The 18,211-nt window shown below is 37.2% G+C and overlaps 1 protein-coding gene across 2 annotated transcripts in view; it reads left to right on the forward strand.

Moving 5' to 3' along the window:
• LOC126285352 (phenoloxidase 2-like) overlaps window positions 1–16,015 on the forward strand; it is an 80,954-nt gene extending 64,939 nt beyond the window's left edge. For both annotated transcript variants that reach the window (XM_049984670.1, XM_049984669.1), the window contains exons 11-14: window positions 3,815–4,003; window positions 4,087–4,222; window positions 7,498–7,724; window positions 15,586–16,015. In XM_049984670.1, coding sequence (XP_049840627.1) covers window positions 3,815–4,003; window positions 4,087–4,222; window positions 7,498–7,724; window positions 15,586–15,819 — 786 coding nt within the window. In that variant the 3' untranslated portion in view covers window positions 15,820–16,015. The remainder of the gene's footprint in view (window positions 1–3,814; window positions 4,004–4,086; window positions 4,223–7,497; window positions 7,725–15,585) is intronic.
• Window positions 16,016–18,211: the final 2,196 nt, after the last annotated feature.

Here is an 18,211-nt window from a genome sequence, read left to right on the forward strand (position 1 = left end):
AAAAGTGAAGGACAAATTACTCACACGACCGGGCGCGGCGTACTTTGTGCACTAAGATGACACACTCACAGTTTATTTTAAATTACTGTAGCTCATGCAAACCTATGACAACACAACTTGCCACAGTGCTGGCTAAAACAATAATGCAGGAATAGGTAAGGGCTTGCTATTGTAAAACAACAATGGAACTGTGCACGACAATGGTATCTGTGGTTGGCACACTTTATACACAGGCACGCCCACTATGAGGGTTAACAGTCTGCAAGCTATATTACTGTACAAAGGCCCACTGAAGTTTAGATTTAACAATTTATACACACATTAGTAACTACAGATGTAATCTAATGTAATGTAACTAAAAACATATGTAGCTTATACATAGCTTAAGGGTTGCTGCAAAGATTACTATACATTATCAACATTTTGTGCTAAACTGATACCAATAACATCATCACAGTTGTTGCATATACAAACTTAGTTCTAAGGCACAAAGCAAGTATTTTAATTATCTCTGGCATTGTAAATCAGCATTCGAATCAGGCATGTTGTTAAGCTCTGAAAAATTTAGGGGGAAGATGATACATAGTTTCTTGAGCACACTGAAAATTTCTCAGCTATGTTGTTTGATATTGAAGGCTATCTGCTATCACTGTGGTACCATCCTTCTTTTCTCATCTGAAAGTGTCTCTAGAATGCTGGGTGATCTCAGCCTTATATCTCCTAAACTGGGTATCTTCTGCTACATTACTGGGCTTTTAAAAATCATTACTGTCATGTCAATGGTGGAGATCTCTCTAGTTCTTTAATTGTACATTTCTGTTCTGAAACATCATCTTAGGATCTGTTATTGAACCTATTTTCCAGCAGTTTGATAACCCACTGATGGTGCTGTGAGCAACCTCTTTTTTTCTTTTTCTTTTTTTTAGAAAATATAAAATAAAATTAATTTGTCATATTTTTGCCACATTCAAATCTGCCAGGAGATTAAAACATATGTGTCAGACTAATTTTGAAAGATTTGATGTTGACTGCATGTTGTAAGAATGTCCAAATCTCCTCTTTCATTTTTCAGACCTACTTGATATGACTGTGCAGGTTTTCAATCTTGTTCCAAAAACATAATCTGTCATCATCTTGTGATTCATTATACCTGTGTTGTACTGAGCATAAAATCACTTAAATTTTAAGCTGTTATTTATGGGAAGGCAATGAGAAAATATATGATGTCTTTCAAATATTTTCTAATGTCAAATACCATGTGTAAAGTCTCACAGAAATATGCATTACTGAAATTTTCTCCACGTTTGAGTAACCATAAGTGGCTAACTTAAAACACTATGCACAGGCAGGTCTGTGAAAAGGTTGTTACCCATATACTTGTTCTGGGATAATGACACTACAATTTTCAACAATTTCTTTCTTTTCATCATTTTGAATGTAGTGCTCTGTCACTAAGGTTTTGTTATTCTACAACCACCCCCCCTCCGCCCCTTGCCATGGTTTTATTTTTTATTGCAGATGACAATTGCTTAACAGTTCTATGTAAATTGCTTTTCCTTCTACTGTGAACACTACAGATAGCAAATTTATATAAAAAGAAAAAAGCTTATTTTTGCTGCCTCTGCTTCAGTCACCATGAACTTTCTAGCCTCTAGCTGCAAGGTCCTTGCTTCTGATATGTTCAGCTGGGTTACCTGAATTTTATGACAACATGACACTAACAATGAGCATAACCAGTGGCAACTGTGACTGCAGTATCATTGTAGACCTTCTTGGACACACCTAGGGATGTTTCTAGGTGAAAGATATTTGTAAACCAGTGTAAGAAAGATGTTGTGAAAGTAAAGCTCATGTATGTCCAAAGATGATGACACCAATAATAATAATAATAATAATAATAATAATAATAATAACAATTACAAAAGTTACCTAAGTTAAAAATTCTATGTAAGAAGAAATTCTTTTTCTTCTGTGTCTGTAACTTCACGGTATACATTCTTGTTGTCTGTTCTGCATTGACTGAAGTATAGCTTTCTGATTTGCACCACTAAAAGTAGCAATTGGGGCTTTAAAATTACACAACTGACAAGGAAAGGTCTCCATGGGTGGGATTGACTTAAACAAACTTTCATAATTTCTTGTGACTGAACAGAACCTTGACATTAGCAAAATTTTCTAAGTGGTGCAATGGTGTAATGGTTAAGTTTTTGGCTAGTATGCTGGGGGACTGTGGGATCAAATCCTGTCAAAAACATTCTACTTCTTTCTTATATATTTACTGAAACCACTGCAATCTTTTTTCTCAATTAATTGATTTAAATACAATTTGTTTCATTTCTAATCCTTTACTGTATCATTTTCATCATAGTTATTAACTTTTTATGTGTGTGATCTTCTTACTCAGTTTTATTCCTTTCTCATTTGGAATCTTCATCCATGTGACTTTAAATATTTGTGTGAATTTACTTTGATTTAATTTCTTCCTTCTTGTTATTTTATATTTTTGTCCATGTTACCACAATTGTTACTCGTTTTATTCATTTTCCTTGAGTTTTGTTTTGATTACCATCCAAAAAATGTATATCTTGTACTGAAAAATAAATTTTTGACATCATTGCACAGCCAATATGAATAGGTTATTATGTATTTTATTTTTTTTATTTGATAGGATATTATTTTTAAACATTTACAACATATAAACAAAGATATTTAAAATTAATTAGACAAAGACTCCAAATGAAAGAAGAAGAATGAAACATGGCAAAAAATACAGCAAATAAAAAAATTTTATACAATGGTTAACATTATTCAGCTAAGTATTATAAATGAAACAAATTTTATTTAAAGCATTTAATTAAATAAAAAGAGTAATTTTAATCCTATCAGTCTGCAACCTTCAGCATAACATAACCTAAATGCTATGGTGTCACTTAGAATTCACTGCTAATTTCATGGCCATAGTCATTCTCCCTTTTCCTACACTCGAATTCCAGTCACCCATTACTATTAAATTTTCGTCTCCCTTCACTATAACTCTGAAATTTTGTTTTGTTGCTACTCATAAACATGGTCCCACCATGGTGAATAGCTGCAGAGTGTGACACCTGGGATCCTGACCTACATCACCATATAGATAGTTTAAAAAACTCAGTCCCCTTCATGGTGACTTCCCCACGGCAGTTCCACAGTATTTGTGGGTCACTATTAATGACATATGGATAATATAACAGTTTTCATGGCATAGTCAATAACTGTTGTTAGTCACTCACAGGGAGGAATCTCTGCTTCCATATACTACTTTCAACTGAGCATTAGTTTCCTCCTCAGTAAAAAGATAATCTTGTGATATGGTGCACATTACCATAAACTGAAGTTACAACCAAAAAACTGCTCTTGAACATAGAGTAATACATAATAAGCAACAAAACAATCTGCAGTCACTGGACACACTTTTGCATGTGCTTTGAATTGTTTTCCATACCAACTATGCTCATTCCTTTGGAATTATGAGATATTTCAACCTATTTTCCCATGTTTCACGTTGTAGTGTTTTTTCAGTTTTATTTTTCTTCTGAAGAATTACAATACATCATTCCAGCTATAAAAGCAAGTACACTGAGAATCAATGATACCATAAGATAAAGAAAAGAAAAGTGACAAGAACTTAGTTTTCCTTGAATGAGATTATATTGTTTTATATAGTTCATTGGGAATTAGTTTTACAAATAGTTATGAACAAAAAATTGTTGATGTGAACTTTGTGGGACATAATTTGACTAACAGAATTACACTTTCTGTCTTTTCCCAAATGTAGCTTGGCTTTGACAAAGTTCGTGTAACAGGTGTAGAAGTCATAGCAAAAGAGTCAGAAAGGAATACGTTATTCACATTCTGGCAATGCAGTGATGTGGATACCTCAAGAGGAATTGATTTTGCACCACGAGGATCAGTGTTTGTTCGTTTTACTCATCTGCAGCATTTACCATTTGTCACTAGAATTTTGGTAAGTGTTAGTGGATTGTCCTCTATTTATTTCAGTGTTAGTATGTAATCATTTGGTTCAAACAATAACTATTATTTTTTTAGATTGAAAATAATGGTCCTCCACGACTGGGAACTGTTAGAATTTTCATGGCACCTAAATTTGATGAACGTGGTCTTTCAATGCTCTTTGAAGATCAGAAGGACCTTTTCATTGAAATTGACAAGTTTGCTGTGCAATGTAAGTCTATAATATAATGAAAATATTTATATATTTTTAAATATTTAATTAATGATTATCCTTTTTTCCCCCTAAGGTAAGTCTTTCCGCTGCCGGGGTTGGAATGACTCCTTACCCTCTTCCTTAAAACTCGCATCCTTTCATCTTTCCTTTTCCTTCCCTCTTTCCTGACGAAGCAACTGCTGGTTGCGAAAGCTCGAAATTTTGTGTGTGTGTTTTTTTTATTGTGCCTGTCTACTGGCGCTTTCCCGCTTGGTAAGTCTTGGAATCTTTGTTTTTAATATAAATATTTAATTAGACATTGTGTCTATCAACATACCATTGCTTTCTCATTTGGTAAGTTAACAGCATCTTTGTTTTTTATATATAAATATATAATTAAATACATAACCTTTGACAACTCTGCTGTTATTAACATCATGATTCTTAGTACTGGTCATGGCTAGCATAATGTTCTTTATTAGACTCTTGATTCCATATTTTTGAATTCTGTATTGAAAAGAAAGTGGTTGATTACTAAAGAAGCCATTCTAATTATACTTGTCTCATATAAGCTGCTTTCTTGAACAGTGTGATGATACCATCATTTAATTTTTAGTAAATTCCAATAATAAAAATTCCAGCATGGAAATAATAATCTGAAAATGAGAAGATGTAACCAGTATCCTGCAGATGGATAATAAATTGTGCAAAGGTTCACACAAAAAATAATGAAAACATACCAGCTTTCAGTCTTTTCTAAGATTAGTATTCCTCCCCCCCCCCCCCCTCTCTCTCTCTCTCTCTCCACATACATGAAATAGTGGAAGGCCAAGAGACAGGAGTAGGGGGGAAGTAGACTGTTCTCAGCAGTCACTTAACTGTGAGGAAGAAAGATTGAGAAACATGAAGGGGAAACAGGAGAACACTGTCAGACAGATGAGGAAAGCGAGTATACAATGTAAAAGTCATATTACTATATAAATATCTAGGTCTAGATTGGGTCTTAGAATCTAATCGACAATGTCAGGTCTTGTAAGCGATGACATCTCAGTCGGAAAATGATTCCAATCCAGGTAGAGAGGAAGTCTCACATTGGACGATAGCGACAGTAAACCATCCACTTCCAGTACTCCCTGTGGCAACATCAAGAGTGAAATTGACTCGACATCCACGAAAAAATATCGGTCCATTCAATATGACACTTTGTGCAGTTCCATTTGTGCCAAGTTTATTCTCCAGGCTTATTATGTGTTTGTAGATTGGGATGCGATGGCGACGTTGATGATACACACGTCGACGAGGTATAGTGCTTCAATGCCGTTGCAGATATAGCACATAGCAGAATGATTCCGCTGATCTGCGTTGGCCACTTTTATACTGAGTGCATGACCTTGATTACATAAGAGCGCTGATAACAGACTTAGCCGCTGCGAGGACCGGTGTGGGAGCATTATTCCGAACGTGTGCTCTAGTTGTTTTAGGAGCACATGTACCCGCTGGCGAGCTGGCCCAAGTGGGTTGCATCATGCAGCCTCGCAGGCACTCAGTGGCCAATGCGGCACTATGTTTTAGATTTTTTTCAAATTATTGCATCCTTGAGCCCCTGTTCACCATATGTACGTCTAGAGAATGGCAGCTTATGCTACAGATCACACTTTATTAATATTTATAGTACAGGGCTATATCACCAGTTACAGTTACATTCTCAGCAAGTACACCAAGATAGTAATATGCCTTTTAGATTGTACACCCGCCCTGTCGTAAAGTTAGTAATGACAAAAAAATACATATATAGATGAAAGGACTTGGTATACTAGCTGGGAAGGTAACTGTAACTGGTGATGTTACCCTGTACTGTAATCATTAATATAGTGTGATCTGTAGCGTCAGCCACCAATCACTAGACGTACATCTGGTGAACGAGGCTCAAGGATGCAACAATTTGAAAAAAAGTATCCTCACCCTCAGTGGGTGACTGTGTGGTGTGCAATGTCTAGTCATTGGTGCGATATTCGTTGCTGGCACAGTGACTACCAAATGGTACATGAAGGTTTTGGAAGATGATTTCATCTCCTTTATCCAAAGTGACCTTGATTTTGACAAGATGTGGTTCACGCAATCCCACTGAAGCACGAGAGTGTTTGATGTCCCAGTAGAGCACTTTGGGGACAGCATTCTGGCATTGGTGCAGTGGTTAGCACATAGGACTTGCATTCAGGTGGATGATGGTTCAATCCCGCGTCTGGCCATCCTCATTTAGCCTTTTAAATGATTTCCCTAAATTTCTTCAGGCAAATGCTGGGAAGGTTCATTTCAAAGAGCATGACTGACTTCCTACCCCATCCTTCTCTAATCTCACGAGACCAGTGAACTCGCTGTCCGGTCTCCTCCCCCCGGAACAACCCTCGAATGACCGTAATATTCTAGGAATCCAAACACATGCAGTTTCTTTTTGTGGGCTTCATTAAAGACAAGGTATACAGCAATAACCCCAAAACCATTTCTGGGTTGAAAACAGCCATTCAGGAGGTCATCAACAGCACTGATGTTCCGACGCTTCAGCAGGTCACACAGAATGTTGCTATTTGTCTGCACCACAAAATCATGTATGATGGCAGGTATATCGAACACGTCATAACATAAATTTGATTACCTGTAGTGATGTTTACATTATGAATAAATTTCAATAATTGTCGCCATGTATGTAACACAATACACAATAAGGTGAAAACTATATGCACTGAGTAGTACAAAGAAAATAACGTGAGGTCCTTACTTTAAGTTTCACTTTCCTTGTTATGCAGCTGTGAAGAAAGAAATAATTTAAAATAATACATATTTGAATTTTTATTTGTGTTAGTACTTTGATACAACAGTGAAATATTACAAATAATATGTTTTTAAATTTGTTTACTAGGTAATAATCAAAAAGAATATGTTCCTTTACATTGTAAATGTCATTTGAAAGTCTGTGACTTTCAACTGCATTTCAAGAGAGTAGGTTGTAGATACATGTCTATAAATTAAATAAATAATATATCTGATATATGTGACAACAAACAAAAATTAAATAAACATTCTCAGAGATATACTGCCAAGAAAAGAAAAATCTAATGTAAAATTTTAATGTTAGCTCACATTTATAGAATTTGTTAAAGTCTCTTTTGTATGCAGTCACTTAATGGCAGCTTGTATGTAGTACTTTACTTGCGAGCAGTAATACTGCAAATTTTTTGTTATATCCAAAAAAAAGTTAAATGCTAGATTCTGACACCTTATTCTTATTGTTGCAGTGAACAGTGGGCGAAACATCATACGTCGTAGTTCAGAGGAGTCATCTGTAACAATACCGTATCAGCGTTCATTTAGGAATTTAACAGGGGTTGGAGATAAACCTGAGGAGGCTTCATATACATTCTGTGGCTGTGGTTGGCCACAACACATGTTGATTCCAAAGGGGCAGGCAGATGGATTACCAGCAGAGTATTTTGTGATGGTGTCTGATGGTGCTCAAGACAAGGTGAATTCTCTATGATGTCTGTGCTGCTTTCTGCGTTGTTTACAGATTTCATTTATTTAAAAATGAAACACTCATAGAAGGAATACGGGTATTACCATGGTCCTGATTTCAGCTAGAAGTATGTGAGAGTAATGTGGGCAATGAGCACAGTGTGAGCAGTAACTTGTGATGACATGTGAAGAAATAGCGTTATGATTTGAATTTGGATAGATTGCAACTCACCACATAGAGGAGGCATTGAGTAACAGACAGGCACATTTAAAAGTAAACTGTTGAATGAGGTGTTGAGCTAAAACTAATGAGATGTAGAAACACATACACATACACATGGCCACTGTCACCTCTGAGCAGTGAGACTTGGTACGTATTGTTATTCCATCCAGGATTTTCCATTGCCTAGATAATATGACACTCATTTTGAAATTAAGTAGGCCTAAACCTGTTGGAGAAACTGCAAAAAGCTGGGAATTTAAGGAGATGGGACCTGGATAAACTGAAAGAACCAGAGGTTGTACAGAGTTTGCAGGGAGAGCATAAGGGAACAATTGACAGGAATGGGGGAAAGAAATACAGTAGGAGAAGAATGGGTAGCTTTGAGAGATGAAGTAATGAAGGCAGCAGAGGATCTAGTAGGTAAAAAGATGAGGGCTAGTAAAAATCCTTGGGTAACAGAAGAAATGCTGAATTTAATTGATGAAAGGAGAAAATATAAAAATGCAGTAAATGAAGCAGGCAAAAACGAATACAAACATCTCAGAAACAAGATCGACAGGAAGTGCAAAATGGCTAAGCAGAGATGGCTAGAGGACAAATCTAAGGATGTAGAGGCTTATTTCAGTAGGAGTAAGATAGATATTGCCTACAGGAAAATTAAAAAGACCTTTGGAGAACAGAGAACTACTTGTATGAATATCAAGAGCTTAGATAGAAACCCAGTTCTAAGCAAAGAAGGGAAAGCAGAAAGTGGAGGGAGTATATAGAGGGTCTATACAAGGGCGATGTACTTGAGGACAATATTATGGAAATGGAAGAGGATGTAGATGAAGATGAAATGGGAGATACGATACTGCGTGAAGAGTTTGACAGAGCACTGGAAGACCTGAGTTGAAACAAGGCCCCGGGAGTAGACAACATTCCATTAGAACTACTGACGGCCTTGAGAGAGCCAGTCCTGACAAAACTCTACCATCTGGTGAACAAGATGTATGAGACAGGCGAAATACCCTCAGACTTCAAGAAGAATATAATAATTCCGATCCTTAAGAAAGCAGGTGCTGACAGATGTGAAAATTACCGAACAATCAGTTTATTAAGTCACGGATGGAAAATACTAATGCGTATTCTCTACAGACGAATAGAAAAACTGGTAGAAGCTGGCATCGGGGAAGATCAGTTTGGATTCCGTAGAAATACTGGAACATGTGAGGCAACACCGACCTTACGACTTATTTTGGAAGAAAGATTAAGGAAAGGCAAACCTACGTTTCTAGCATTTGTAGACTTAGAGAAAGCTTTTGACAATTTTGACTGGAATACTCTCTTTCAAATTCTAAAGGTGGCAGGGGTAAAATACAGGAAGCAAAAGGCTATTTACAATCTGTATAGAAACCAGATGGCAGTTATAAGAGTCAAGGGGCATGAAAGGGAAGCAGTGGTTGGGAATAGAGTGAGACAGGGTTGTAGCCTATCCCCGATGTTATTTAATCTATATTTTGAGCAAGTAGTGAAGGAAACAAAATAAAAATTTGGAGTAGGTATTAAAATCCATGGAGAAGAAATAAAAACTTTGAGGTTTCCCGATGACATTGTAATTCTGTCAGAGACAGCAAAGGACTTGGAAGAGCAGTTGAACAGAATGGACAGTGTCATGAAAGGAGGGTATAAGATGAACATCAACAAAAGCAAATTGAGGATAATGGAATGTAGACAAATTAAGTTGGGTGATGCTGAGGGAATTAGGTTAGGAAATGAGACACTTAAAGTAGTAAAGGAGTTGTGCTATTTGGGGAGCAAAATAACTGATGATGGTCGAAGTAGAGAGGATATCAAATGTTGACTGGCAATGGCAAGGAAAGCGTTTCTGAAGAAGAGAAATTTGTTTACATCGAGTATTGATTTAAGTGTCAAGAAGTCGTTTCTGAAAGTATTTGTATGGAATGTAGCCATGTATGGAAGTGAAACATGGATGATAACTAGTTTGGACAAGAAGAGAATAGAAGATTTGGAAATGTGGTGCTACAGAAGAATGCTGAAGATTAAGTGGGTAGATCACATAACTAATGAGGAGGTATAGGATTGGGGAGAAGAGAAGTTTGTGGCAGAACTTGACTAGAAGAAGGGATCGGTTGGTAGGACATGTTCTGAGGCATCAGGGGATCACCAATTTAGTACTGGAGGGTAGCGTGGAGGGTAAAAATCGTAGAGGGAGACCAAGAGATAAATACACTAAACAGATTCAGAAGGATGTAGGTTGCCGTAGGTACTGGGAGATGAAGAGGCTTGCACAGGATAGAGTAGCATGGAGAGCTGCATCAAACCAGTCTCAGGACTGAAGACCACAACAACAACAAACCTGTTAGTAATTATACACCTGCATGTTTGTTAAGTTTTCATTATGCTTTATTGTGTTATTAAGCTGATGTGTCTGATATCACTGTAAAATGATGTGTGGACAATAAACAACTAACTAATTTGAGTCCAAGCTGATTCCTGCAGTTTTGTGGTTTGATCATTTTGAGACCCATTGTCATAAATGTTCAGTTCATGTTGCATGCCATATCATAGCATCCAAACTGTAAACTTACATTATTAGGTGTTGGCTCCTTAATTTGTGATAATGCATGCTGTACAAGGGTGGTTCAAAAGGTTTCTGACTTTTATTTATAAAATAAATCTTTATTTAGATACAATTGTTAGGCACTAATCAACTTCAAAGTAGTCCCTTCAGCTTCTTCACTCCTCTTGCAATGCTGCTGCCACTGCTGAAAGCATCACTGGTAAGCCTCTTTTGGTGTGTTGCACAGCTGCTCTGTTGTATTATGTATAATACCTTCCCCATTTTGCAATCTGGTCCTTATCATAATCTTTTCCAGTCTACGAAAAAGCCAAAAGTTACTCAGTACTAGGTCAGGGGAACACGGAGATTAACAAACCACAGCTGTGTTGTATTTGGCCAAAAAATCTTTGAATTAATTGAGAATGATGAGTGGATACAATGTCGTGGTGACGGCGCCAACTGTCCTCTGCCCACAAGTCTGGGCACTTGCACTTGCATCGCTCTGCTCCATGAATACAGTGCACAACCATGCTATTTGAGTCAAAAGAGATGGTCAGCATGTCTTCAACACTGTTGTGGATCTGCCTCACTATTTTGGGTCTTGGAGATGATGGATGCTTCCATTGTCATGAGTGGAACTTTGTTTTGAGTCACATCCATACACCCAGAACTCATCACCAATTACTACTGTGTTAAGAGAATTGGGATTACTGTTCACAGCATCAAGTGTGTCCCATGTGATCTTCAAACAAAGTTGGTTTTGCTCTGATGTTAGCAACTTTGGCACAAATTTTGCTGAGATTCTCCTGAGGTCCAAATGTTTAGTTAAAAATGGAGTGAATGGATCCAATACTTATTTTAACCTTGTCTGCATGTTCTCTGAATGTGATTTATCCACTCTGCATCAGCAGGATCCTTATGCAATCAATAACAATCTCACTTGCTGATGTTGAGGACCTGTCTAAACATGCTTCAGTCTCCATTGATGAGCTGTCATCTTTGAAGTGGTTGTACCACTCCTTTATCTGTGTGGTACCCACTGCTTCATTCCTAAGCACTTGTCAAATCTTGAGCATTGTTTCAACTTTAGAATTAACTAGCTTGAATCAAAATTTGATGCAGTAATGTTGTCCCACTTTTTCTGTCATTTTGCCCACAACACAAAATCCAATAACTACCACTTACACATATTCACTTGTCAATGACTAGCTGGCAACTGTTGTTTCTGCAGTCATGAAAAAAATCAGACATGTGCACTATATATGCCAACAAACTTAGAGAGTATCCATGCCCTGACATCATTGTTGGTTTCAGTAGTAAAAAATAAGGTAAGATACTTTTTGAACAGGCTTCATATGCCTATTTAGTGTCCAGAAGGACAGGCATGAGTATTTTACTTTTCTCCTTGTACTTCTAATAAGAATTTTTATGTAAAAATGAGCTTAATAGTTTATTTGCAATGTCTAAAGCCATGTTGTTGTTACTGAAGTGTAGATTCAGAAGATTTTCTTGTTTTGTTCTCAGTGACTGACTAGTAGATTGTAGATCATGTGAAAGCAAAGGTTAAACTTCTTTAGTTAGTGCATTTCTTCCTATCATCCTGTCTAAACAGTATATATTAAAAACAAAGATTCCAAGACTTACCAAGCAGGAAAGCGCCGGTAGATAGGCACAATGAATAAAACACGCAAACACCCACACAGAATTTCTAGCTTTCACAACCGATGGTTGCTTCTTCGGGAAAGAGGGAAGGAGAGGGAAAGACGAAAGGATGTGGGTTTTAAGGGAGAGGGTAAGGAGTCATTCCAATCCCGGGAGCGGAAAGACTTCCCTTAGGGGAAAAAAAGGAAACCATCGGTTGCGAAAGCTAGAAATTCTGTGTGGATGTTTGTGTGTTTTATTCATTGTGCCTATCTACCGGCGCTTTCCCGCTTGGTAAGTCTTGGAATCTTTGTTTTTAATATATTTTTCCCATGTGGAAGTTTCTTTCTATTTTATTTGTCTAAACAGTATGATATTTATTTCATATATTCAGTTGCCGATTAGTACATTTTCTTTCCGCATGATGTTGAGCTCTTTGTAGAGCTATTATTAACCAAACTATCCACGTATTTTGATCATGTCTGTACTAAAGTAACTGAAATAGCTGCCTTGTTATTTTTCAGTTTATTTACTGCTGCTTCCATTCTAGATCATGTCAAACTATCAGCACTTACACTGCCACAAAGATGCAATGCATCACTCAAAGGAGTATCTTACTGTTTGTAGTTCAATAGTACTGAATTATGTTTCAAATTCCCATAATAGTATGGTCTCATCTCTTGCAGGGCCTGTTGGTCAACCAGTAAGGTGCTTCTCTGGAAACCAAGGTGTCACAGGGTTAGATCCCAGTCAGACCTTGGATTTTTCAGCCTGTGTCTTAGTCTAGCTTTCACATGTAAATGATGTGAGCAATTGCCAGAGAAGACATGTGGTTCAGATTCCACATTAAACTGTAGTTTTCCTTTTCCTGTTCGGTTAACTGGGGAAGGTTAGAGACAGGCAAGTCACCAAAGTGGCACCCAATTGGAAGACTTGCACCATGCCAATGAGCCACATGAAATTATTGTCTCTTGTGATCTCATCACTGAATTTTTTTCTTAATTTTGCTACAAAGCAGATTTTTATTCCTAATGTAAGGAAAAGGTAGACTGCTACTTACCACAAAGATGACATGTTAAGTTGCAGACAGGCACAGTTGAAAGACATTTACACATAAGCTTTTGACCACAACCTTAATCAGAAAAAGAAACAAATACTCATACATTCACACAAGCAAGCACACCTCCCCCCCCCCTCTCTCTCTCTCTCTCTCTCTCTCTCTCTCTCTCTCTCTCTCTCTCTCTCTCTCTCACACACACACACACACACACACACACACACACACACACACACACACACACACACACACGCGCGCGCACGCACTGCAGTCGTATCTGTCAGTCGGACCAGACTGAGGTGTGCTTGGGTGTGAATATGTGTATGTGTGTCTACAGCATAATGTGTCATCATTATGACAAGTAGCAATCTATCTTTTCCTTACATTGTTGATATTCTAACCTGGGGTTTTTATTGTTCAAATTTTTATTCCTCTTCCACAGTATCCTATTCTTTGCATATCTACACCCTAGCTACCACCAACTGTTTGACCTATAATTTTTTCATCTTCAAAACAAACAGTTTCTGTTCTCCATAACTTGAGGTCTTTTGTCTGGTACAATACACCAGTTACTTTAAACATTGCAGCTGTTTGATATTATACAGTAATAAGCACATATTACTGCCCTGGTAATGGAGATGAATTCTGAAACCTAACTCTGGACACTCGTGCTGTTTGCTGATATCATATTAACACTAGCACATAATTATTACATCCTGAAAATGCAAAATAAAAGTGCAGATTAAGAGGAGCAAAAAGTCCATGTGTATGTGTTTTTTCCTACCTGTTGGAGGGTGAAGGGGTGTATATCTGAATGAAATGGAGCTCCTTACAGAACCAGGTAGTATACAGAAGATAGCAGAGTGGATTTTTTTCAGCTACATGCATAGCAGAGTGGATTTTTTCAGCTACATGCATAGCAGAGTGGATTTTTTTCAGTTACATGCATTATCACTTTTGCAACCTACAAGAAAATGGTGCATAAAATTATTTATAAAGCAAATTACGCTTAATCAGCTGCCAGCAAGTATTTATTTTAGATCAACCATTGACATTTAGTTGAGAAAAGTTCGGATCAGCTAGTTATTCTATAGGGATGATTGATTGTTAATCCAAAGTTTTTCTGTAAAAAACTGTCTGAAATGAAATTAAAATCAAATAATGAAAATCTACTTATAATAATGAATATCTACATATCAAACAGCAGCACTGACCATCACATACAACAGTCACACAACTCCTTAGATTTATGAACATGTAATTACTCGGTCTAAAAGAAAAAGGATGAAATGGACTTAATAAGGATTAGATAAATAATCACAGACTGTTGTGACAAGTAATTAGATAAATAATCACAGCAGCCATGACAAGTGAAAATTAACAATGTAAAAATGAAATGCTATCTAGATAGAAGATCTGAAAACCTGAGAAACTAGAAATGTCAGAGAGACCAGATGATAAATCAGAGAAAAAACAGGATATGTTATAAAAGGAGTTTTTGGTAAGGCAGATAACAGAAAATGAAACATGCAAAAACAGTGATGAGGCTGAGAGAGAGAGAGATCCTGGAAAATAGTAGAATTACATAATTTTTTATCACATGTTCTAATTTGTATACAACTGGAAAGATCTGGGAAGAATGCAACTAGTGTACAACTATTATTTATCAGTTGTTCTGTTCATAATGTCAAATGATGTTAATTTTTTTAGTGTGTAGTTGATAGATTGACAACTCACACATTCAGTGAAAAACCCATTTGAAATTCAAACAATGACTAGCCTGAAATTCTGTTTTTGCAAAGACAGTCAACAGTTACTGAGCAGATTGCCTCTGGAAAAATTTTGAAGAAAGGAAATTCCGCAGCTGGTAGAGAATAATTAATATTAATATCTGTCATAATTCCTCTTTGTTCATGGACCTAACAATGACATATTTTCACTTATCTGGAAACACATCTTGTCCAAGAGATACAGTAAATGTGTGTGTGTGTGTGTGTGTGTGTGTGTGTGTGTGTGTGTGTGTGTGTGTGTGTGTGTGTGTATGGGCATGCGTGCAAGTGTGCATACTTACATCATCTCATACATAATTCAAAAGACACCTATGTATATTATTTGTGTTGTTGTAATGGATTCAGCTGTGGGTCCTTTCATAACATGGTAAATTGTATAGACTAAACAAAATAAATTTTTGCCTTGTTCCTCAAAACTTCATGTTGATTATGAAATTGGTAAGTCAAATCTATGAATCTACAGATATAGATTTTTATTGTTTTGTTTACTGTTCATTAAACTGAAAAATGCATTGTAAACTTATGGAAGTGAGGCCAGTTTCATTGCATGTTGTTTGCTTAGTCATATTGTTCATTATCTGTACAAAATGTTCACAGGTTGACCAACCTCCATCAGATAATACTTGTCGACCTGCTCATAGCTACTGTGGCATTCAGAATCGCAACTATCCAGACCGTCGCAACATGGGATATCCTTTTGATCGTATGCCACGTACAGATGCCAGTACATTACGTGAATTCCTGACACCAAACATGGGCTTGATTGATGTGCGCATAGTACATCATGAAATTACCCTTGACCACAAGGGGCAACCAATGGACTGTACATGATCATCATGTATTGTCTATCCAGCACAGCAGATGTGCAGGATGAACATTTCTTATATATGAGACATAACAGTGAAAAACTATAAGATAGTTACATTTTTAGTTTCCTTCCTTCAAGCTTTCACTTTCATTATTTGTGCATATTGTATAATAATTTCCTGTTGTATTGTTAAATTATAAAGGGAGTTTTGTAAATCTCTTTCTTGTTTTTTAATTGACATCAGTGATTTTGTTTTATTCCCACTGATTAGGTTTACTGCCAAAAGGAAAAAGTGACGATTGTGTAATGAAATTATTTTATTGTATTTTTCAGCCTTGGGTCATATAAATAGTATTGTGGCTAGGTTTGATCCTCAGTAAGTCATCATCAGATGGTACTCATCATGAAATTGTGAGCACCCTCTTCGCCTGTACAGTTGATAAGTTGACAACTTACAAGGAAGCGGCAATAGGTCATGATACTGTTTGTGCAATCCGAGGCTCAGGAACACAGTAAAAGAATTTTATTGTTATTCTTTCATTAAAGTAAAAGTGAAACAACCATGTACCCAAAATTTGAAAGTGTGCAGGAGAAACACCTAATAGATGAAAAGTATATTGTGTATGTCAAGATATAATTTAGATGGTGTGAAGCTGCTCATCATCATCATTTAAGACTGATTATGCCTTTCAGCGTTCAGTCTGGAGCATAGGCCCCTTATAAAATTCCTCCATGATCCCATTTTCAGTGCTAACATTGGTACCTCTTCTGATGTTAAACCTATTACTTCAAAATCTTCCTTAACCGAATCCAGGTACCTTCTCCTTGGTCTGCCCCGACTCCTGCTAACCTTCTCCTTGGTCTGCCCCGACTCCTGCTACCCTCTACTGCTGAACCCATGAGTCTCTTGGGTAACCTCGCTTCTCCCATGTGTGTAACATGACCCCCTTCATCTAAGCCTGTTCGCCCTGACTGCTACATCTATAGAGTTCATTCCCAGTTTTTCTTTGAGTTCCTCATTGTGGACACCCTCCTGCCATTGTTCCCATCTACTAGTACCTGCAATCATCCTAGCTACTTTCATATCCGTTAACCTCAACCTTGTTGTTAAGGTAACCTGAATCCACGCAGCTTTCGCTCCCATAAAACAAAGTTGGTCGAAAGATTGAACGGTGCACAGATAATTTAGTCTTGGTACTGACTTCCTTCTTGCAGAAGAGAGTAGATCGTAGCTGATCACTCACTGCATTAGCATTGCTACACCTTGCTTCCAGTTCTTTCACTATGTTGCCATCCTGTGAGAATATGCATCCTAAGTACTTGAAACTGTCCACCTGTTCTAACTTTGTTCCTCTTATTTGGCACTCAATCCGTTTATATTTCTTTCCCGCTGACGTTACTTTCGTATTGGAGATGCTAATCTTCATACCATAGTCCTTACATTTCTGATCTAGCTCTGAAATATTACTTTGCAAATTTTCAATACGATCTGCCATCACAACTAAGTCATCCGCATATGCAAGACTGCTTATTTTGTGTCCACATATCTTAATCTCACCCAGCCACTCTATTGTTTTCAACATATGATCCATAAATAATATGAACAACAGTGGAGACAGGTTGCAGCCTTGTCTTACCCCTGAAACTACTCTGAACCATGAACTCAATTTACCGTCAACTCTAACTGCTGCCTGACTATCCATGTAAAGACCTTTAATTGCTTGCAAAAGTTTGCCTCTTATTCCATAATCTCATAGAACAGACAATAACTTCCTCCTAGGAACCTGGTCATACGCCTTTTCTAGATCTATAAAGCATAGATACAATTCCCTGTTCCACTCATAACACTTCTCCATTATTTGCCATAAGCTAAAGATCTGATCCTGACAACCTCTAAGAGGCCTAAACCCACACTGATTTCCATCCAATTGGTCCTCAACTAATACTCACACTTTCCTTTCAACAATACCTGAGAAGATTTTACCCACAATGCTGATTAAAGAGATACCTCTGTAGTTGTTACAATCTTTTCTGTTTCCATGTTTAAAGATTGGTGTGAATAGAGCTTTTGTCCAGTCTGATGGAACCTGTCCCAACTCCCAGGCCATTTCAATTATCCTGTGTAGCCACTTAAGACCTGACATTCGACTGTATTTGATGAGTTCTGACTTAATTTCATCCACCCCAGCTGCTTTATTGCACTGCAATCTATTGACCATTTTCACCACTTCCTCAAATGTGATCCTATTTCCATCCTCATTCCTATCCCATTGTACATCAAAATCTGAAACATTACTGATCGTATTTTTCACCTACATTGAGCAACTCTTCAAAATATTCCCTCCATCTGCCCAAGGAATCCACAGGATTCACAAGCAGTTTTCCTGACCTGTTCAAAATACTTGTCCTCCTACA

Source organism: Schistocerca gregaria, chromosome 8 (assembly GCF_023897955.1).
Source record: "Schistocerca gregaria isolate iqSchGreg1 chromosome 8, iqSchGreg1.2, whole genome shotgun sequence".
In the NCBI taxonomy this organism is placed as follows: Eukaryota; Metazoa; Arthropoda; class Insecta; order Orthoptera; family Acrididae; genus Schistocerca; species Schistocerca gregaria.